This window comes from Daucus carota, chromosome 4 (assembly GCF_001625215.2).
Source record: "Daucus carota subsp. sativus chromosome 4, DH1 v3.0, whole genome shotgun sequence".
Taxonomy (NCBI): domain Eukaryota; kingdom Viridiplantae; phylum Streptophyta; class Magnoliopsida; order Apiales; family Apiaceae; genus Daucus; species Daucus carota.
In genome coordinates this window covers 29,796,900-29,821,150 of record NC_030384.2, presented here as the reverse complement: position 1 = coordinate 29,821,150, position 24,251 = coordinate 29,796,900, and the positions used below count along the sequence as shown (strand labels likewise).

General features: G+C 34.4%; 2 protein-coding genes across 2 annotated transcripts; one reads left to right on the top strand and one right to left on the bottom strand.

The window, feature by feature from the left end:
* The first annotated feature begins 1,803 nt into the window (after positions 1-1,803).
* On the top strand, positions 1,804-5,137 carry LOC108216046 (ethylene-responsive transcription factor RAP2-7). The gene is made up of 9 exons (XM_017388705.2): positions 1,804-2,488; positions 3,039-3,064; positions 3,161-3,191; positions 3,286-3,373; positions 3,471-3,616; positions 3,959-4,062; positions 4,157-4,296; positions 4,442-4,537; positions 4,705-5,137. The coding sequence occupies exons 1-9, from the start codon at positions 1,956-1,958 to the stop codon at positions 4,876-4,878; spliced, it is 1,338 nt and encodes a 445-aa protein (XP_017244194.1). The 5' UTR covers positions 1,804-1,955; the 3' UTR covers positions 4,879-5,137.
* A 1,761-nt stretch (positions 5,138-6,898) lies between these two features.
* On the bottom strand, positions 6,899-24,007 carry LOC108219567 (transcription initiation factor TFIID subunit 5). Its single transcript, XM_017393071.2, has 20 exons — positions 23,775-24,007; positions 23,367-23,516; positions 22,214-22,295; positions 19,781-19,859; positions 19,563-19,660; positions 19,429-19,485; positions 16,225-16,312; positions 15,979-16,088; positions 15,070-15,171; positions 14,426-14,574; positions 11,625-11,735; positions 11,472-11,541; positions 11,355-11,394; positions 10,304-10,462; positions 9,771-9,847; positions 8,346-8,462; positions 7,739-8,004; positions 7,511-7,609; positions 7,335-7,413; positions 6,899-7,238 (listed from the first exon to the last, which is right to left on the bottom strand). The coding sequence occupies exons 2-20, from the start codon at positions 23,513-23,515 to the stop codon at positions 7,176-7,178; spliced, it is 1,995 nt and encodes a 664-aa protein (XP_017248560.1). The 5' UTR covers position 23,516; positions 23,775-24,007; the 3' UTR covers positions 6,899-7,175.
* Positions 24,008-24,251: the final 244 nt, after the last annotated feature.

Below are 24,251 nucleotides of genomic sequence, written 5' to 3'. Positions count from 1 at the left end.
ATCATGCATCCTAAAAATCTACGTAATTGCAGATCAGATTTCCGGCTCACATAAGAACACTTTTATAACATAGTCTAGAAAAGACGAAAGTCGCCATTGTCGTTCTAATAGTAGGAAAAAAATTGAAGGGAGATGTGTATATATCAGGATTGAGGACTCATGTATAGGGTACATGTCACGGCAGTTCTCACTGGCATGCCTATAGGCATGTATTTTACAAAAAGGCATGCCCAAATGGCATGCCATTTTCCATTAAATATAGCAAAAATTGCTGCATCATTACAGGATTGATACTAAAGTGCACTTACAAATATAACAAAAGCTAGTAAATATTAAGAACCGAACTTAGTACAATACTAACTTATATTAGTAGTTTATCTAATATTTAACTATGAAGTTGGACTATATTTAAAATTTTCAATATTTATAAGATATAATATTTATATAAATTTTATTATTTATATAAAAAATTAGTAAAAAAGCATGCCAAATGGACCCAGTCTGGCATGCCCAATCTGGCATGCCCGTGCCGCTGTGACATGAACCCTACTCATGTAGGGTACAGGTTTTTTGTTGCAACACTCCAAGAATGACATAAAGGTGGAGTCCTATCAACTTTCATTATTGCTCCTCAAGGTTTGCTCACCAACCATTTTTAATAAAATAAATTCTAAATAATCTCCTAAATTTAGTTTTGAGGATATTTCCTATCATAATATTTATTCAACCTTACTTTCAATATACTTTGAAGGATTAAATTTAATATTTTAGTGATATTGGGTTATTCTTACAAACGATACTTAACTCTTCTTACTGGCCAAACTTTGTGTAAGAATTAATTTCTCTCTTCAAATATTCAAATACTTAGTGTTTAATTCTTAGATACAAAATTTTAAATGCATCAATCATATATTTAAAATTATTGTTTTCGATCAATGTACAAATTTGATATTTTTATTCAAGACAAATATTAAAGATGTTAACATTACTATACAGTTAATACTCTAAAAAACGTGTAAAAATTTAATGTATATAGAGATGAAAACTATATTTATGTTAAAGAAAATTAATAATTATAGCTTTCTAAAAATGACTTGTGTCTTAAGATTTTGGTACAACATATGTGATATTGGTAAATCTTGTATTATATCAACTTTTTTGTTGTATATATTATTTGTATCTCATTTTAATTAAATTTCACTACTCATCATTGGTCCAACATTGGCGTGGCGGTGTTGGTCCATATAATTTTGCATAATTATATTATCATCACAATTCATTACTTTTCATTTTAGTTAAATTTAATTATATAAACGATGAAGATAGATTACTGAATTAGGTAAAGAGAGTAAACAATGTTACTAGTACAATGGTACTTTCTTCCTCGAAATGGAAATAATACAAGAATAAAAACAAAGCTAACCAACCACACTCATTTTTTAAATCTGATACCAACTACTCCCTCCGTCCCATTTTATGTGACCCTTATTCCTTTTTGGGACGTCCCAAAAAGAATGAACCTACAATACTTACTATTTTTGAGCACTACTTTCTACTATTACACCCACTACTTTCTTCCACTATCTCTTTTCTATAATAATATAAACACTATTACACCCACTATCTTCCTCCACTATCTCAAATCTATTATTAAATATTGGTAGGTCCCACCATTTTACCCACTTTTCAACTAAACTTACTACATTTTTCTTAATCTCCGTGAAAGTCAAACCAGCTCACTCTTTTTGGGACGGAGGGAGTATCTTTTTAGATCCTCTTCCTTCTTTAGGCTCCAATCACATTTTTCACGTCCCATCTCTCTCTCTATCTCTCTCTCTCCCCCTCTCTCTCTCTCTCTATCTCCCTCCCTCCCTCCCTCTCTCTCTGTTTCACACAGTGTATGTGCTTTTCTGTTCTACGTCTTCAGTTCTATACACCTATACATACACAAGTCTATGCGAATACATCGCGCAGAGATGTTCGATCTCAATGTCAACGAGGCAACTCACGAGCTCTCAACCGACTCGAATTGCGATGAAGTGGAGGATCATCGTCATCATCACTTGTTCTTATCGAGCACGCCGCGCCGGCAGGACTCCGGCACTTCAATCTCCTCGGTGTTCAACGTCGCCGAAGAAGCTCCGGGAGAGAACATCGGCGAGAACACCGGAGAGTCGTGCTGTAACTTCGAGAGACGCGAATTGAAGTCCGTGAGATCGGTGGAGTTGATCACGAGGCAGCTGTTTCCGGAGAAAGGAGATGAGATGGAGAAGATGAGTGATGAGATTGAGTCGCGGTGGTTGAATTTGTCGGTTAGCGGTGGAGAGAGTAGAATGATGAGAGTTTTTGAGGATCGGAAGGCGGCGGTGACGGAGGAGGTTCCGGTGGCGAGGATGAAGAAGAGTCGGAGAGGACCGCGGTCGAGGAGCTCCCAGTATCGTGGCGTGACGTTTTATCGAAGGACTGGTCGCTGGGAGTCACATATCTGGTATGATGTATAGGGAATGTGTGTGTTTTGATTTTGTGAAATGTGTGTGTATTTAATTATTTCTGTTTTTGTGATTATTTTTTATAAGTTAAGTGAGCACGTGTATGTGTAGAAGATTATGATAACGAGCTGTCAGCTGTGTATAGTTTATTTGAATGTGTCTATTAGTCAACCGCACTTTGTGTGTGTAATTTCGCTAAGCAGTTTACACTATTGAGGGAGAGAACCGCACAGTACTGAGGGGGAGGGGGGATAGAGATAGATAGGGAGATAGATAGGGAGAGAGGGAGAGAGAGAGAGAGAGAGAGGGAGGGAGGGAGGGAGGGAGGGAGGGAGAGAGAGACTCTCTGCAATGTGTGTGTGTGTATACTGATATTAACGGAGCAGACTAGCTGCAATCTGTGTGTGTGGTGTATATATATAGATATGTTGAGACTTTCTGACTTATTGTTTAATTTTTGAGATGAATGTTATTTTGCATTGGAATCTATTGAATTATTGCTGAAATAATTGCTGATGTGTGTTAGTGTGTTTGGTTTTTATATAACAGGGATTGCGGAAAGCAAGTTTATTTAGGTATGCAATTTGATTTAAAACGGTTATAAGTTTTGTGTTCAGTAAGGGGCTTTTACCGTTAAGCTGATGGTGCTTTGTGTGCTTGATTTGTTTTAGGTGGATTTGACACTGCTCATGCTGCAGCTAGGTTTGAGTTTATTTACAAACCAAGTTCTATAGCTACATTTTGTATTAGTTAAAATTTTTCTAGTGTTTTGAGTTCTGTGGATTTCTTGGCAAAGGGCTTATGATCGGGCTGCTGTTAAGTTCCGGGGGCCTGATGCTGATATTAATTTTAGTGCTACTGACTATGATGATGATCTTAAACAGGTGATTCTCTTAATATATCACAGCTTCTGATGGATTATTTATTTGTCTTATAAAATCTAATTTGGGTATATATGTCACGGCTGAAATTTATTTGTAGACAAAGGACATGACGAAAGAAGAGTTTGTCCAGATACTTCGTCGCCAGAGCAATGGATTGTCTAGGGGTAGCTCAAAATACAGAGGAGTAACTTTGCATAAAAATGGTCGATGGGGAACTCAAATGGATCAGTTTCTTGGGAAACAGTGAGTTTACTGCTACTGAAATTATAACTATATGTTTCTTACTTTCCTTTGAACTAGCCTGTCTAACATTTTGTTGCATATGTGATGTGCACCTATAATCTAATGGTAGCATTATGGACACTAAACCTGCATGCATCTTGTAATTGCTCTTGTTAGTTGTTATCTATGCATGTACATGATTACACTGCTTGATGAAAGGTATCTGTATAGTAAATAATGGTAGTCAGATAGGATCTGCAGTATCTTGCCATATAAGTTGATATTGCTTGTGACTTAAGGTCTAGAGCTTTATCTATTTATCTCCTACTCCAACAAAATATGCATGTTCAATTTCTGATCCAGGGCTTGTAATCAAGCAGCTGTTGAATGTAATGCAACTGCAGCAGCGACAAATTCAAAGCCCAGCACTTATGGTGGTAATTTTTGTGTGGCAAACAATAATCAGGGTACAGAAATTTAGTTTTGCTATCTATAATGTTTCTTGGTGTGAATAGTTTCTACGTCAAAAGTTCTACAATGTGTGCTCCTTTATATGGGCAGACTCTGCAGATGCACACCATAATCTGGACCTTGGCCTCTGGATTTCTCCTCCCTCCAATAATCAAAGAGGAAATGACGGTGTTAGGAATATTTGCCTCCATGATCCATCATATCACTTGTCTGGTGCAAAAAGATCCAAGGTAACCTGTTCTAGATTATTTTTCCCAGAAATAGTCTTGAATTTATTGTTCCAAGTTCGTGTTATCCAGCTCAAGTGCTATGTGATTTACAAATTTCATTATAATCTCTAGAGCTAATGTCCCCAACTATGTTTCTTGTATTTAGGTTGAGACCCTTGCTCCTGCTCCTTCTGGTAGAGAAACTCCCCACTATATTCCCTCCTGGCCTGTTAATCATTCTGGTTTGGCACCAGGCCATGAGGTGACGCATCTCATTTAAAAAATCAACAAGATAAACTGCTAGCTTATGTCTTTAATTGCAGGAGTTACAAAACCTTGACCAACAGAGATTTCCTACAACCATAACCACAAAATTTAAATATGAATATTCATTGATCTTCATTGATGGACATATCTTTCTGTTAACAGTTGACAGCAATGAAGAATATGGAAGCCCAAGTTGTTCCTTCACATGGAATCTCTAACTGGGAATGGCAAAGAAACAACCTTGGTGTGGTCAACCCCTTGCCGTTGTTATCTACAGCAGCATCATCAGGATTCTCTTCCACTACATGGAAATTTCAGCCACCCTCTTATCGCTGAACTATGCTCTCAACACCTTACAGTGCAATTTTCTATTACTATTGTCACAAAAACTGAAACCATACGATTTCTTTGGTACAGGCCATAGTGTCTTTACTTCTCTTCTGTGATCAACAGCTAGCTGTTGAAACAACCAAGATCTGTGAGGTTTGGATTTATTATCCATTTCGTGTATATACCATACATGCAATAGATAATTTGAACAAACATATTGGACATCTCTACTTTTAACTTCTCATTAAGCACCCTTGTGAATGAATTCTGCATCAGAATATTAGGTTAGTGTTGATTGTTGATAATCACAATAAGAAGGATCATATTTTTCCTAGTAGATCATGCAGCCTGCTTAATTGATTTATCAATTATTTAAATTTGTATTAAGGGAACCTAAGGCCTGAGTAAAGTGCTAGATCAGAATCATATGCCAGACTATTAGCCCAGTTCGAATAGAAGGACTAGTATTAGGGATCAAATCAAGATGTTTGAGCAAAGCTTAGAACTTATTTTGTCCTTCTTGTAGCTGCAACTGTGTTGTCTAGAAGTAGTATGCTAAACAAAAAAGGTCAATTTGCTAAATTGGATATAAGACATTGTTTACCGTCGAAAATAATTTTAGGTTGCGGACTTAAAACTCATATGTTTGCTATAGATCGAATTTTAGAGTGTTTCACCAAAAAAATATCAAAGTTAAACTTCAATTGAGTCAAAAAATTAATTAAAGTAAGATCGCTCAGAAAGCTGTTGTAAATCTTGTTCGGAAACAGTGCTAACAAACAAGTTGCCGGTAATCTTCGTAATTAAAGCATCAATTTAAAGGTGATTTTTGGATTTTTAAGTGGGGCGGTGAGAGCATCTCCAACAATGAACAATGAAGACCTCATTGAGTTGGTATATCATAATTAAAAAATATAGTCAATTCCGTCAAAAATCGCGCTCCAACAACACCGACCCTTATCTATAATTTCAGTCAACCTCCTATGGATAACTAACTTTGTCGAAACTCTTCAGGCTTATAGAAAATCTATAGAAAGATTACACATTATTTATTATCATATTAAACTGATATATTCTATTTATAAAAATCTAAATATTAATAACATACTATTTTAAAATTATAGCCAATCAATATAACCAATAGGCTCAATACTATCGAAGCACGATGTCTTACAGATTCAATAAATTTTACATAATATTTTGTATGTTTAATTTAACCAACGATTATAATCAACTCATCCCGTAAGAAGGATCACGTGGGAATGCCAAGAGCTCGACATCTCATGAATGTTTTTCACATGTTTACGAGCGGTGAACATAAACATTCATTTAAAATACACTTGTTGGGAAACAATAGTACTTTCAATGTTTAAATTAAACTAATAAATCTAATTTTGTTGTAAATATTTTTACGTAGTTTAAAAGTAGAAAATGATTCATAATATCGATTTTCTAATATGTGCCCATGTGCACACAATAACCACTTTTTGAGTAGGTGAAACAATTCTATTGGTTAAAACTCATTAATAATCATGACCTCCTGCACATGCACAAAAATTATTAACCAATAAAAATTCTCCACTCAATAAAAAATAGTTGTTAGTGGACACGCACTAAAAAGACCCCTTTACCTGATATGAGAAAAGGATTCATAAGACAAGTTTTTTGACCCATGTGTATAAATGTTGGATGATATTTTTATAATAATAGAATCCATCTTCTGTAATTAAAAATAGTTTTAACTTTGTACTGAAATAAGTGTTAATTTTATATAATTAATTATTTAAAGATGGCTATACTATCAATAGTCTCTTTCAATACTATATTTTATTTTATTTTATTTTTATTATATAATAGTATAATACACATAAATATTGATTAAAAATGTCAATTTAACATTTATATAATATTTTAGCATGAACTTGGTTTATATTGTACAACATATAAGAAATTAACCGACTAAATGCTAGCAATTTTGGAATGGAAGTGATTCATTATACAACAAATGAAAAATTAACAGATTAAATACATAAGAACATCTCCAACATTTTCAATAAATAAATTTAACTTAAACTTGAAGATATCTACAATTTCCCGAATCGGAATCCAATAAAATTAAATGGATACAGATTTAGGACAACCAGATACAAATCCAGCGACCTGTTTGACATCGCCTAAATCCATGTACATTAACAGATATTCTTCAGAGTTTTGCAAGTCTAGATACCACTATAGAGTTGCCATATCCCAAACAGAAACCATTCATATCCGAAAATTTGCAGGTACTTCACGTCTCAACTAGATCAATAAGTTGACCCATTTGCAGATATAGGTCCAGCAGCAAAGAGGAGATTTCTTCGAGAAAACTGTTCATGACAGGAAATAGCAAATAAAAGTTTAAGGGACTTGTAACATAGGTAACACCGAACCAAACTTTCGAATAATAAATATTCTTATATCACCTTCAATGCATGGACTGGTGTAGATTTCGTAGGCAGGGTCTTGAGGGATCTAAGCCTGTTTGTAGTACTTCCGGTTTTGCTGGTTGTATATAATATAGAGTATAAATGTCTGCAATTTTTCATAGTAACTAAAGAACATACTGGAAAGAGCAAATATGTATTTAAAAGTTGCTTACTTCTCTTCTGATTTTGGCACCCTTGCTGTACTCGACGTCACATCCCAGAGTTTTACAGTGCAATCAGCAGAACCGGATGCAAGAAGTGAACCCTCACAACTGAAAATATGTATAGAGATGTCATAAACTAAGTGGACTATAAGATTAATAATTCAAATCACCTTTTTCCCTCTTCAAAGTGAAATGTACAACAAAACAGTAAGAATGGTGTCAGTTGAGGATTTTGACCTGTAATCAAGTGTCCATACACAGGTAGAATGACCGACTAATGGAGTAACACAACGACCGCTAGACAAATCCCACATCATAATGGTTCCATCTTCATCCCCAGATGCCATATATCGACCATCAGGTGACATTGCCAAAGATAAGATCATACTCCTATGGCCAATGAAAATCCTGACACACTCTCCATTCTGTACATCCCATAAGCGAACAGTCTTATCGCTTGATCCGGTTGCAATGTAGTTGCAATTCGCATGCCATTGCACACACTGGAAGTACATTTATAGCCTGTTTTAGCTTGAATGCACTCAAAATTTATACAGCTTAGAATGATGCTGGAGCCTCACATATGTACACAATGACATGGCATGTTCATATGGATTGGCAGACTTGTGTTCCAAATCAATATATTGATGACATGCATATGAAACATACTTTGTGAACCCATGCTATAATCTATAGATGTAAGATAATAAAGATTATAGATCAAGGCTTTATTGGCACTACAAAACATGGCTCCAGTTACTTAATATATATAATTGGAATGGGTGTCGCTGACTACTATATATGGAATGGGTGCCATAAACCAAACATCTAGTAAAATACTCACATCAACATCAGACAAGTGCCCTGCCATGATTCTAAGAGGCTGTATTCTGTCCATTGACCAAATTCTTGCAGTTCGATCATGCGAGGCACTAGCAAAATAATGTCCTGCAGGACTAAACTGCATTCAAATATGAGAAAGATTAGAAAGCCAATTCGTTAATGTCTTTGTATAACCTGTTGGATATAGGAATGTGAGTAATAGAAACTAAAGAGTCAGTTGGAATGATAATATAGGCTGCAGTCAGGAGTCAGGACCATATTGTTGTGTAAAGTTCAGTAATCTATTAAGAGAGTTGGGACATCCCACATGGACAGACAGCTAATTTCCAGATATTAGAAAGAAAAAAAAACCTCATTGGTGTGTTGGTAATATTGTCATATCAAACATTTAGTTTACCAACAATTTTTTACGGTTTTTGTATCAGTCAGAAAAACTGTAATTATACTCAAAGTCGAGAGTGCTCTTCTTTGTCAGAATGCTAAGTGGGAATCTTTGTCTCCATATCAACCTATAAATTTATAATCCCACAAAAATTTGTGTTTTACAGTTAAGTAGCAACTAATCTCTTACCAATAAAAACTTTGCAAATAACAATTTAGCCTTATAATCAAATAAAAATAAAGGCTTTAGCCAATTTTCTCTCGCACTTTCTCATCATGAGTTTATGTATTCGTCCAACTGAACTGAAGGTAGTGTTAAAAGTAAAAGTGAATCAGGTCGTGTGATGTGGGCATGGAGTTTACTGACAAGAGTAAAGATCATTAAGTAAAATTATATATTACCACCTTCATTTATCCGAATAATTTCACCAGATCTGCTAAAATACTTCCGCATGTTAAATTCCAACATTACAAATTGGTTTTCACGGAATTTTACCAATCTCTAAGAATTCCTCTGACCTTATGTGGTGAGAATGTTGTAAAGACTATAATGTCTACCTCCATTATTGAATAATTCATTTCTATACTAAATCACAAGAACATACTTCCAGAAACATGAAAGTCAATGAAGAAAGCATTTGCATTCTGTTCCGAAATATAAAATTTAGAGGCATTGTTTTACAGCCAGCATTTAGGTAACTTGGTGAAGATCAGATTGATAAAGTTACTTAATCTCTATTCAATCTTTCAAAACCAGGGGACGAGGGCTGACTAAGAAGAGTCTGCATAACTGTCACAAATGCAGAGAGGTTGAGGCCTTATTTCAAGATAAGTCAGACTCCAGGCACGAGAAAACTGACAAACTATGAATTAAATGAAACTCGAGCAATTGTTATATATAATAATTGATTGATACATCAGCAAATATTGCTTTTACCAACTCTACTAAATTAAATATCCATTTTATTATTTCAAATATAAAAGAAAGCAGATGGACTAGGAGTATGGTTATAAGGAATTTGAAGAACAAAGTACAAATTCTTACCTTGACATCCCATACTGGGTAATTATGACCCTTGTAGCAAACAAGATTTGCATTTAACTTGGTGCTCCACAACCGAACTGCATGAGAACATTATGCAACATAATTATAACATTGGTCACAGAAATGGCAATTCCTTACACCCATTAAATAGGCCCCTTATTTTCAGTTTTAACATAACTTCTACAATATACAATATACATAAATCAAAATTGCATTTCAATTGATTTAGAAACATGATAACTCACAACTGCCTAATAAATGACTCCTTGGTTGTTCATTGAGATAATAAAAGATTAAACTATTACTAGAACTTCATATATACTAAAATGTACATGAATATAGATTAATTATAATTTATATTTCCACAGGAAAAACTCAGAAAGAGATAAGATATACCCCTTTTTCACTTTGTAATTTCAAAATTACATGTGATATGTGAAAACCATTTATGTATAAATAAGCTTAAACTATAACCAAAACTGTAGCATATTGGTATAACCATATAAATTTCAGAAGAAATTTGTTGAACATACTTGTTGAATCTGATGAAGATGACAGGAGGAAATCCCCAAAAGGACTAAATGCAGCAGAATATACGGGACCGGAATGACCCCGATATAGTGTATACGATCTTTTCCCAGAATTTGTTCCAGCCGCACTACGAGCTGACTCGTTTTCCTCTGGCAAAATAGCTGAATGAAAACCTCTGTTATCTGAATACTCTATTAAAAAAAGGTAAGTTTACACGGGCAAGGTAGAATTGCTTAGCAAAATTAGTATAGAAAAGCAGAAGGTTCTTATTTGCTCAAAATCTGTATAACATTAATATCTTCAATTATTTTGTAGCAGTATTTGTTCCATAAAAATTGATACATAATTACAAAGAGAAACGGGTTTGCGTTTCACAGCCTGCAGAAAACAATTACGATTCAATAATCACTCGAAGTCTTGCAATAATAAGTATGACTAGTTTGTTACTTTATATACTACCTCAGCTCCGAATTACATGAAACCATATATAAGTTTTGACTTCAGGTTTTAAAATATTGACCTATATGAATATTAACAAGTGAAAATACTTTACTGGCGGCAAGTAATGGTTGCTTAAATACATTATTTTTTATGACGTGTTCGTATATATTTTTTAACTAACAGCTGTATCTCGTTCTTTTTTAATCATTTTTATGTTATTTAAAAATACAACAAAATGTGTGTGTGTGTGCGCGCGCGCGTGTGTGTGTGTCTGTATGCCTAGTCCTAATATATAATCATATACAATCACCTCATTCTTAGACAGTACTGTTATACTTGTATATAATCTTGATGTTGCATTCATATGCAGCTTAGTGAGTATCTACCACTACTCCTTTAATCGCAAACTAATCAGCTAGTCCTGAATTGAACTTTAGAAGTCACAACTTCCGAGTTTTTATTGCGTCCATGAAAATTGTAATTTTAAAACACTTATAAAGTGATGTCGACAATAAACCATCTCCAGAAATACTACATCCTGAATATCAACAGTCACAATACTGTGAAAAGACAAGCCATCATATATAAAAGTAATATATCATATGGACTTACAATTGTCAGTTTGCTGCCCAAGAAGTGCCATGTCCCACACCTTCAAAACACAGTTTCGAAATGAAAAACAGATTACAGGGAGTAGTTAGTAAAAGCTGAACTGGCATAGTAGAAGACCTTCAGTGACGAATCTGAAAATCCGCCAGCAAGCAATGATCCATCATGTGATATTGCTGAACAGTTCAACCTAGAAAGAATTAGATCATAAGTACAAATTGTGTGGAATACATAAGAAGGAACATTTTATTTGCTCAAAACAAAAAAATATACCCGTTATGAGTGTTGAGAAATGTATAGAAACTGACTGAAGGCAAGGCTACATTGCTCAACTGTACACGATTCCTTAGGTCATCAAGAATAGAATATTCCACCTCTGTTGGTCTGGAATAAACACAAAGGTAATTATAAGATACAGCATGCTTACATATCAAGCTGAATTTAACAGCCAAAATTGCATGCAAATTACTATCAAATCTTATGAATTTATAACTTGTCATGAGACCTACAAAAAGTAAAACCAATGTGATGCAAAAATGTTACTTTGCATAACTATCATAATTTAAAACATTTTTTCCCTCAGAAAAGGAATCGACCTTGTACACAAATGCAAAGATGTGAGACTTGCATACTAAATATGATTTTAAAATCCCATTCCCATTAATAAAAAGGAATCATCTTGCACAGGTGGGTTCACTGGTTTGCCTTCTATTCTACTACTTTCAATGATGAAGTTGACCTACTTGTTGAATTTTATATACAGGTATGAATTGTGTGAACTTGTTACGGGCAAGAGGAAATAAAAATTCAGTTCTCTAACTCATGACTCGTGTGTTAATTAGTATAACGCACTAATGCGGGTGCCATATCCACCATAATCGTCGAATGATTCAACCTTCACCCGGTGAAAATTTTGTCGTTGTCAACACCGCCACCATCATCTCACTCGATCTACAACATTCCAGATTTGCTCACCACCGGAAACAACTCGCTGTCATTGGTTATTTTTCCCGACAGCCCGATGATATTTGTGATCTCTTGCTTATTTGTATCCATTTTCTGGTGATTTGTACTTCAATTTGTTGATTTGTACTCAAATCTGATGTTTCAGCATGTTATGGTGATTTATTGACGGTGGTGGCCGGAGGCAGTGGCTTGTGGTGGTTTGGGCCGTTTGGCTATGGTGATTTTCGTAAAATGCCGATGATTTTTAAGGGAGGTGGTGTTGTATGTGGTGGTGTTATGGTTCTCTGGTTGTGATGGTTATTGTGCGCTTCGGTTAGATCAGGTGATTATCAGGGTTTTTTAGGTCAGCCGGAGATGGCTGGTGAAAGTGGCGGTTGGTGGCGCCTAGAGGCAGTCATAGAGTTGCTTCAAGTATGAGGAGACAATGAAGATGTGGATAAGATAAATGGATGGTGGGAGATGGAGATGAGATATATAAACGAGTCGACCGGATTACATCTCATATCATATCTCACACACTAGCACAAGTTGTGGTTCTCATTTGAGCACCGCCTTATATATATTCACTCCCTTCATCCCTCTCATTTCTTTATATTTTTTATTTTTGCATTGTTTGGCACGCATGTTAAGATGCATATAAAATATACTTTCATAACTTATTTTTAAAATTTCCTTTTTTTGAATAAACATTAAATATTTATTAAGAAAGAATTTTTTTTAAAATAATTTGTGAAACTACATTTTTTAGAAGTCTTAAAATGTGTGCCAAGCCCTTATCCCCCATGATAAATAACCAAGGGGGACAAAGGGAGTATATTATATCTAGTTAATATAGATACAACACGCTTAATAATACATTAACTACAAATGAATTTACAAGATAAAAGGAAACATATACAATCAACAATTGATTCAGACAATAAAGTAAAAGCAAAAAAAAGAGGTCATTAATGATAAATTAAAAATTAATAATATACACTAAGAGCAGCTCCAGCGCTCCACGGCCAATTTTCTATTTTCTGTCCCCACATGATTGCCAACTAATCAAAACTTGTCCCAACAAAGAATGTGTCCAATTCTCTCCAATGCACTGTCCAGCTATTCTATTAGTTTAGTATTACTTTTTTATAATTTGAACCCCACTAAACTCAATTATATATAAGAAGTAACACTATCCTTCGGCTGTTGTCCATGGCCAGCGTAGTGTCCTCTGGCCTCATTTTTTCTTTTCCTCCAGTGCAAGTGGACAGGCCACCTGCAAATTGTACTTCCCAAGGCGGGAGTTGTCCACAAAAAGAAGCATCGCTGGAGCTGCTCTAAAAGACACATCCCCACACCCCAATATACATACATTTATATATACAAATATACAAATCGATTTAATGGAGGAGAAGAGAAGACGACAACGGCTAATCATAGATGATGAGTTAGGACACTCAAAAGCTCAAATGAATGAAAAGTGGGTGGGTCGTCCTTTTCTTTCTTTAAATTACTGCTCCATATAATAAGTTTTATGTTCAAAGTTAACTTGAAAAAAATGCTTGTCACAACCCCTCCCCCACAAATTCCCACTGTGATATGCCAGGTGCACCCAGTCACACCCAAACCGCACTGGGTGCACACCGAACTGCCACCCCAGGGCTTCTTAGGTAATATATAATAACCATGTATTAAAACATCTATGCTCTTGACGACATCCTCGGATAAGAGATAGTATGAACCACTACAACAAAGTTGCACCGAAGAATTAAAGATCCCTAATAGCTAACAAATTTTTATGACATGTGTGCATCTAAAATATTTGGGATTTACCTCCCGCCTGGTTAACAGTAACAATCACTATTGTTCTTAACAATTTGTTTCACACATTTGTCCCTGTATGCTTCAATATATTTGACAACTTAGCTTAAAAAATAACAAGCATGCTACCATAAGCTCATTCGCCTTCCAACTCCCACAAACATCCATCCAAAAACTCCTTCACCTTTCAATTGCCACAACACCCGCCCCCCAGAAAGTACCAGAAAGCCCACTCACGCAGAGAAAATATTACGGTGCTAATCAGCATGTACCACATCAGAAATTAAAAGAGAAGGTTTGGAAAATACATCACTGGCAAAGAAAGCTCTGGTTTGACACGTGGAGCGGCAGACACATTTCCCTCAGTCTTGGCAGCTTTTGCTGCTGCACTGACGACTTTGTCTTTTTTCAGTTTTTTAAGAGATGTACCTTGCTTTCCTCCCTCAATTGACCTTTTCTGATCATAAAGTAAGATAAACATCAATATGAGAACAAGTCTTCTAAATTGTAGTAGCTCAGCATATTAAACATATTTATATCAATACATATTTGATATTTCCCTTACGCATGAAGAATCCAAAACAGTGGATTATATAGTTTAAAATCAATTGATTACACGTCTCAGTCTTTCTTATTCACCTTCAGGCTGAATTTGTAATGTTTGGGTTTTAAAATAGATGTGTTTTTCTCAATTTCTTTCAACAAGATAATTAGGACAATTCATTGAGACGTGCGCCTACTATGGGACTCTTGACCCTGAGGCACACAAGTCTTATAAAAGATTGCCTCACAAGACAAGAAAGAAAACCTCTGCTGTGATGAGCCTTTAACCGATGGGGGGAGTGGGCGGGACTGTGACAACACTGGTAATATGACAACCACAATACTACTAGATATAATATGTGACTTTATCATCCCAATAACATTGCACCGGTATAAGTAAATTTGGTACCTTATTCTCTTCGGATTCCCCTTCTTTTGTTTCTCCTTCTGCCTTTTCTGTATCAGAAAGCAGAGTCTTTTCCAATCGTTCTTCTACAGAATCCTCAAGCAACTGTCACATCATAAATGGTCAGGGAAGTGTTAAAGGAAAGAAAAAGAAGAAATGATTGGTATTGCAGGAGATAATTATTGTTTAAGCCAGAGGCTAACAGATGTTTTTACATTAGTGCCATGTTGTAAGAATATATTTGAGATGTACATGGATTTCAAGCACACAGCAACAGATAGAGAATGCAACTTACCCATATTACATGAACTGACAGGTGCGGGTATGTCTATAGGTGGTGCATTGAGTACGTCTCATAACTTCATATATATTAACATATGTAATAATTTATGCATTCCGGTGCATAATCACGAATTCAACTAAGAATCTTGATGTTATGTGCAGATAAATCTTCTTTCTGAAGAAAAAATCCCCTATGATAAGCATCCACCCCAACATGAAGACACAATTATTCTGAAGAACCAACTTTGTTCTTCTCCAGGCGCAAGATAGAAGTTTTCTAAAAAAAATATAACTTTAGGATGTAGCAGTTTTTTTTATCAAGATGTTTAACTGACTTTCATCATTTTTTCATTGTGCTAAGGCTAAGCTCTGAAATTAAGTTTAGGATGTAGCAGTTGTTCTGTCATCCACCATAAAATGAAGGAATTATGCCTAGGAAATTATCGATTTGACCTTCAGAATCTGGGTGGTGTTTCACAGGTGTCTGCAGGAAACTACATTTGTGCTTCCACTTGCGTTCAGGTGTAATACTGTACTAAAATTTCCCCACTTATACAGAGAGAATACAAATAATAATAGAATACAACACAGAAACTGCTGATATAACGATAAATCTTTAGACTAACTTACACCCCAATGTATTTCTTTCTGGTTTATTAGATTAGCAGTATCTTGGCCACTTCCAACTAGCGTGACAACTTCAGTATCATCAGATAGCGAGATTGGCTGTCCAGGAGATACTGTCAGCACATACATCATAAAATACATCAGTTCAAATAACTATGATCAAACCAATTTCAGGGAAATGAGTAAACTGTTAAATCATTTTGAACAGAACTATACAGTACAAGTGGTTAATTAAGTTAAAGGTTATACCTTGGAAGTTGATATGCTCATTTATAATTCCAAGCATAGTAATGGATTGTGACTTGTGTAGATATTGCATCATCAGATCGTAAGAGTACTGATAACAATTGAAGGGAAAAAATAAGTGATACGAATCAGGCTTCAGCTTTTTGCTTATACAAAAGCTGATACACATCCATTTGTAAAAAAACATCAGTCAGCAACACAATCATCTAGTACCTAAAAACTTAAATAAGAAAACAATAAAGCAAGCAAAGACAATGATAACCAAAGTAGTAAAAGCAACTATAAAATAGTAATCAGATTCAAACAAAATTGATCACTAAAACTAAACTCTATGCGTGTACATATTTCACTCGCTCTGTTTAAGTTATTTGACAGCTTTCTTCCATCGCCCCCCCCCCCCCCCCCCCCGCCACCCCCCCCACCCCCAAACCCACCAAAACAAAAAAAACGAAAAAAAAAAAGTCATTAAGGTGTCGCCTAGGCAGAAAGGGGATGAAAAATGGGCAATGTCCTCCCCGCCTGGGTAGGCAGCACCTAAATCTGTCTAATTCTGGTTATATCTAGCCCTACCCATTTCTTCCCTGGTCCAGTCCATACTTCCATAAAGAAAACACATCATGTACAAACAAAACAGCCGTAAAACCCTAATCTCCAACAGTCTTAAGCGGAAAAAGCATCTGCTGTGGTGCTATCAGAATCCAAAGTTTCATATCTCCACAGTTCAACTCTTAAAAAGCTTTTTTCCCCAGTTATACATGCATATACAATCATATATTTACAAAAAAATATTTACTGATTCAAAGTTTTATTCCCAGAATTATATATCTACTCTTTCAACATATTAATTGGAAAATCATTAATCTCCACTTTTATTCATAAAAAGTGTTTGTCATTTAACCATAATATGTACAGTCAAGCAACAAAAGAAAAAGGAGACAATGAATCAATAGTATCAGTTTCCAAGCACATAAGTATCATAAGCTTTTTTATTTATTTATTAATGACCCATGTAGCATTTATTTAATACTTCAGGGTTGTCCTATATTTACTAGCAAGTGTACTGCCAATAATGGAAAGAAGATGTTTATTCTGAGATCCAAATTAAAGGACATTTATTCTGTGACAGATTGACAGTGGTAAAAAGTGCCAGTGAAGTGGTAAAAATAACTCTGAAGCTGAAGATAAATAATTCCTAATTGAGGCTTTAAACCTACAAATGATTCGTCAAGGCAAGACTGAAAACAGCCTCAAAGCTACTGAAAACAAAACTTAATTTGCCAGAAGGATATTGGGATTTAGGGATCATTTTTGAAACGGGAAATAGTCCACATGTTACTGTTTGGTCTTACCAAGTGTGAAGCTTAACTACTGCCACCTGTATAACATAAATTCATCTTCTAATCCCTGAATCAGAATTTAAAATTTTGAACAAAACCCCGGATACAACATTGATATCAAGATACTTAACTCGATAACAACCCATTCGGATACCATTTTGTCATATTTATTCCGAGTATTTTTCAAAAAAAAAAAATGTAAGTATTGTCTACTTATGCACATTATTTACTTTTAACATGGCCAACTATAGAGCCCGAAATTCAAAACACTAACATGACCGTTTAGTGTTATAAGGAAATAAAAATACAAGCCACCTGAATCAGGAAAAACCTGACCTCCATTCTCCTTGTTAACAATCCAAGCCTAATTTAATTCCACATTCTTAGATTCTAAGTTTGATCCTACGGACCTACACAATAACATCTCAAAATTTATTTTACTCAATTTTATAAAGCAATTTAATGACTCTTTTTAAATATATTCCCTTCCTATAATGTGAATTATGGTGTGAAGGGAAAAAAACAAAGAGGAGAAGATATAGTATATTCTTATATTTCTGGATCATGAGTAACATAACGTCTCGTACGTTTTATATAATAGTAAAAGATTAAAAAAATTGAAGAGTTTTTAATATAAAAATTTTTCAGATGAAATAGACAATATCCAGAATATTCTAATATGATATTACAATAAAATGGTATCAGTTTTTAATGTCCAACAGATTTCAGTCAGTTAACCAGACGTTTACTATCAGTCAGTTAACCAGACGTTTTTGGCTTTCCTCATACAGAAATACAAGTTCATTAATGTTAGTGTTTTTCCAGTACACAAAAATAACAAAAAAGAAGAAGGAAATTCCCAAAAAAAAGACCCATAAAAGAGTACATATCAAGAATAATAGAACATGTTAGTGTTTTCAGTTGGAAAAATATGTAAATAGCACAAAACACTTCAAGGACACCAAAAGAATTGCACTTGACAATCATATAATGTCCACAATTTTTTTTTTATTTTAAGGATCACTTATCAACAATATGATAAAGGGGAAAATTGTCATAATGCATCCATAGCCACACCTTTTTCTCAGTAGTCAAAACCATAAAACCATTCACCTTTACAAAGTACAATCACACCCATATTCTCTTCAACTACTACCCCAGAGCATTTACACCCTCCAATCATAATGTAATTTTATAAATTATAGTATAACACTAAGAACAAAAGATTTTTCATATTTAATTAGCTAGTTAAATATAATATTACAAATAAAGAATGGATGCAAAAATAATACTCCCTCTTTTTTCAAATAATTGACGTTTGACTATTTGACGCACACTTTTAAAAACATTGACCACGTGATTAGATTAATTATTTTCGAATTTTTTTAACTAAAGTTTTAATCCTGTATTTTTATTCAGAGAAAGAGAATTTTAAAAATAAAAATCTTAACTATGGCGTAAATGCTCTTTAAGGGTGCCAAAAAGTCAAACCTCAATTGTTATAAAAAAAAGAAGAGGGAGTAACTTATCATTTAATATTAAACATTTTTACCAAACATGATTTAGTATTATTGTTTATAAAATGTTCCACCTAAATTGTTGTTAAATTGTTACATATTTAAAGTCTGTTTTTTTTTTCTGCAATAAAAAATATTTTGTAGTACTTTAAGGCTAATGTTTGATATAAGATTCCAAAAATTACTTTGCAATTTGAAGGGGGAATAACATGAGCCAGAATAGTTTACTAAAATTTGTTTGTACAGTCATGATGTAAAATGCAGATACCATGACATATTTGACATAGTATCAGCAAATAAAAAAAATTAACAGTACATCATATTGAATTAATTAACATGGGGAACCAAGTTACCTGACATATCTTTATGTTCACTTTACTCTGCCTCAAAGAATGAGCAAATTCCATCTCCTGCATTGTAGTATAGACTAAATATACAACTGAAATCATCCACAACAATACAGAAATAGTCTTAATAAGCAAGCAACCTCCAGATGAGAAGGTGACAGAACGCCTTCCAACTTTTGGAGGTCACGTAGATGCATCATTTCATGATCCTCGCGGAATTTATTAAAGAAGGCCCGAGCTGGAAAAAAAAAAGAACAGTAATTACAAGGAAAGTCAGAGGCAAAGCAAAAAGTAGGTTCCTTCAACACATTCAAAGCTAGGATGCAAAATACATATAATATGACGACAAAAAATGTACCTTCTTGAATATGACCCTTCGCCACAAGATCCATGAAGCAATGGACAAAAACAGGATACAGGATACGAAGCAACTCATGCTGCATACAGCAAATGAAATTCCAGTGAATATATATATATATATATATATATATATATATATATATATATATATATATATATATATGGTTTATATAAGATAAGGAATTTGAAATGTGTTAATCCTTAATTCACAAATACAACAAAGTGATAATTTCACTCAGGTTAGAGACTTGTTACTAAAAGCATATTGATAAAATAAACTACTACCATAAACAGGACCTAGACCGGTTAGTTTCCTTACAAAGCTATAAAACTGTAACTCCAATTCATGCGCAAGTAGAATTGTAATACTATGCCAACTTCACGCAGCCATAATTAGATAACAGTAATAATAGACATGATAAAGAATTAAAACAAACTCTCAACGCCAAATTCCACTCGTAATGTATGTTATGACAAAGCTTGCATTGAAGGTAACATTATCTAATAAGTTATCACATTCACAAAGGTTCGCATAGGCTGGCTTGCAATAAAATAATTGGTGGGAGCATATTAGTAATAAAGAAGTGAAATGGAGATGAGCCACTAGTATAGGTTCATCTTAATTTTACACTATACATCCTTCATGGTGGTCTCCAGTAAAGTAATCATTAATTTCAACAAAATTTACACCATGAGAAATAGTGATGGCATACTTATCTTCTCTTTAATATAGTATGGTATTTTTAACTGAAATGAGAATACCTTAAAATAGGTAGATAAGCCATGAGATGCAGATGATTATACATTTGCCAATTTACAGAAGTAACTAGTTATGATTACTAGGTTCTTGCCGCTGACTATCATCACCCCTCGAGCCCAAACAATTTAATGAATATGTAGAGTCAGAGTGTGTTCCACTATCCTTCCAAGTTGCCTAATCCACTATAAGGTTTTTCTAGCTGTTATAAGTGCTAAGAGATTGTTCTTAGTGCTTGTTCGATACCCTTACTTCTCAAATATGGAAGGCATGACGTCAAACTGCCACAGTTCATCCACACTGCAACAATTAGTAGATGTTGGCCTATTTTGGCTGCCCCTAATCCGAGAGGAAAAAGAGATGAGATCAATTGCAGAACTAGAATGCTCCGCATCAGACTCTAAAAAAACCTACGGAATTCAACAATCAGTAGAAATGGGCCTATTTTAGCTTCCTGGCTGGATTTCTGAGCTGATTGTTGAGCTGTGTAGTAGTAAAAAATAAGCTAACGAATAATACACAGAAAAGTGAGATTACGCATTGTGGGATGTACCATATCTTCTTTTTTTAGTTGTTTAATCTTTGCCTAATCTCTTGTCAAACTTCACATAACATATGTAGTTTTTCAGATTTTATTATTTTTCATGTAAGCGTCCAGAAAAAATGTTAAATGAAACTTTCTACTAACAGAGATCAGCCTGTATATTATACCTTGTTTTTATTCATCTTTGGGTTTAGGGCTGACTATTTCCATGTATACACATTATGTTGATTGAGATATTGTTGGGGCTATCTTATATTTTTATATTATTGGAACATTCATTTTTTATATGCATTACTATTGACCATGGTCGTCTCCGGCATTTTAGAGGCCCTAGTATTTTTGAAATAAAAAATAAATTCTAGAGGCCCTCGAATTTGAAAATCAAAATCAAACAAAAATTTAAAATAATATACCGATTATAAAGAAACAACCATATATAGTAATAGTAAATAATCACTTTTACAAGATAATGGATAGTGTTCGGGTTGATCTTTACTTTCTTTATGGTGAATACCTCACCTAGGTATTCTAAGCTTTGTACTCCATACTTCCTACTCGATATTCCATTTTTCAGGTTAATTTGGGTGGGTCATACACAGCCCGTTTGGTTTCGTGTCAAATCAAGTCAGTTTTAAGTATTATGGATAGTATTCGGGTTGAATTTTTCAGCCCGGGTTGGGTCAGGTCGTGCTTGGGTTGACCTAAAAAGAAGACCGACTGCATTACCCGAAATTGCCATCACTAATTGCTCTCACTTCTTGAAGTAGTGGTCAAGTTGAGAATTAACAACCCAAGTACTTCCTTAGTCAGTTCTTTTAATCACTTTCCTTTATCATTATGGTTCCATTACATCATTTGTACTACATTATCTATCAGTAATCTTACAACACATATACTTGGTCTCAACCTATATTCTTCTGGAGTTTGATGTCAACAAGTGGATTATGTACACAAGATATTAAATAGCAATACTTAGATTTTTAACAGTAATATCACAAGGTATCTAGGCATATATCTGATCTTTACACATGGCTACCATCCTTCAATACATCATTATAAATCACTTTCCATAAATGATATAAAACGAAAGTCTGATTCAAGAGAGGGTTATCTACTACAATGGGACATACCTTATATAGATCCAACGAACTATAAGTCCATGCCCTTAGCTTGCAGTATCCATCTTCATACTGTTCAGGAACATTGTCGGGCCTGAAAATAAGAACACCTTGTTAATAAAATGCATGCAGACTTAAGATTAACACTTAAAAGCAATTCCCCAGATGACGGCCATGTCAACCTAATGTGTGGCATACTGATGCAGGAGAACTCGTGAAGCAACGGATATATGAACAACAATGAAAAGATAAGTCTTGGTTGGATGAACCGCAAAACACCCACACTACCCCAAGGTTTAGGGAGAGAAAAGGTCGAGGCCCAATTCAATATTTAATATCAAAATCACTGTATATTAATAAATTCTAATAATATATGTGCGGATTACAATGCTTGTATTGGGAATAGAAAACCCTCAAAAAATATCCTAATGGACTTGGGCCCATAAACAATTAGGCTTACTCAAATTTACCTACATAATAATTCATAAACTATTAGCCCATATAAAACATATAAACCAACAATTTAATTCTCTCTTAGCTAGATAATATATATATATATATATATATAAATATTCTCCGATTCCGTTTCTCATCACATACCAAGGCCTAAAATACTGAGTTTCAATCAGGGTTACTGTCTTATTCAATAATTCGAGATCAACCAGAATTAGTATGAAGATCATGGAAATAGAATCATAAACATATTTTCCCAAAGATTTTCTGTGGTAACCTTATTATGGAACACGGGAATAAAGTACTGATTTTTCAAATTATCTATCGTGCCATGAAACTGTTGAGGTATCAATTTTTATACATTGATTTATCTTTTAGTAGCCATTGATTTTAGAACATTAAAACAAGTGAAAGTAACTAATAATAATTTTTATAAAAATGAACAAGAAGATGTGATAAAGTGAATCAACAGAGGCTAATCTTAAGTCAAAAGTTGTAATTCACTGCAATTGAATCCATTGATGATGCCGTAATAACTGTGAGTGGTGAAAAGCTTGTACAAACCAGTCAATATTATTATGTAATTAAAATATACCAGCAACTTGAAAAACCAAGCTCAAATTTTGCATCATATAACCGGAAACAAGAGCAAATACACTACGCCAGATCCTAAACTGTACATTAACAACATATACGAACAGCAAAGCCATACTCTGTGAGCGAAATAACTTGTTTGGAAACATCAGGGTCAGCATTGTTTTTGACTTGTTGCTGTTCCTCTTGAAACGCAAGCTCGGTCTGCTTTAACCCCTTCTTTTTTAAATACGCCAACACGACTTTCTCAATTTCCTCTTCGTCCATCCTACACAAACAAATGACAAAATTCTCATAGGACTTTTATCAAACAGGTTACGAGCATCAATCAAAACACACTTCTCATTCACAAGACTTTACAAAATAAAATTTCGAGTATACGCGTCGTCGATTTGTGTACGCATAAGCAATCAAAGTTAGAAGACTGAGTGAATATATACATACATATATGAGATGTAATTAGAGATAGATAAATTGATTAATTGATGAACATAACGAAGTGGTGAAGAGGCTAGGGCATATTTACCTGAGAGAATGTAGAATTATTGGAGTGAAGATTTAAGAGCGCGACGAGGGGTAGATAAGTGGGGAGAAATTGAAAAACGCTTGATTTAATTTCTTCAGCAACAGCACAAAACACAAGTGAGTTTTTTGTAATTTGAATTAGGTCCGGACTCGAAGAACTTCGTTTGCTGGGTAGTCCAGCGATCAATATCAATATCAAAGTATTCTTAATTCTTGAGCACTATTTAATACAGTAGATTTTTTTGGTTACGAGTTTGATTTTTATTTTTAAAAACTGATTGAATTTGGTACGGTATCGGTCTTGTTTTTTAGCCAACCGAACCATATCGATTTGGATATTCAAAACCCGATTCGAATCCGAACCAAACAGAAACTTGACCGAACCGATATTATAAATTTGTCGTATAATATTATACAATATACATTATATACTTTATATATAATACTAGTGAAAAAAGCCGCGCTTCGCGGCGGCGTC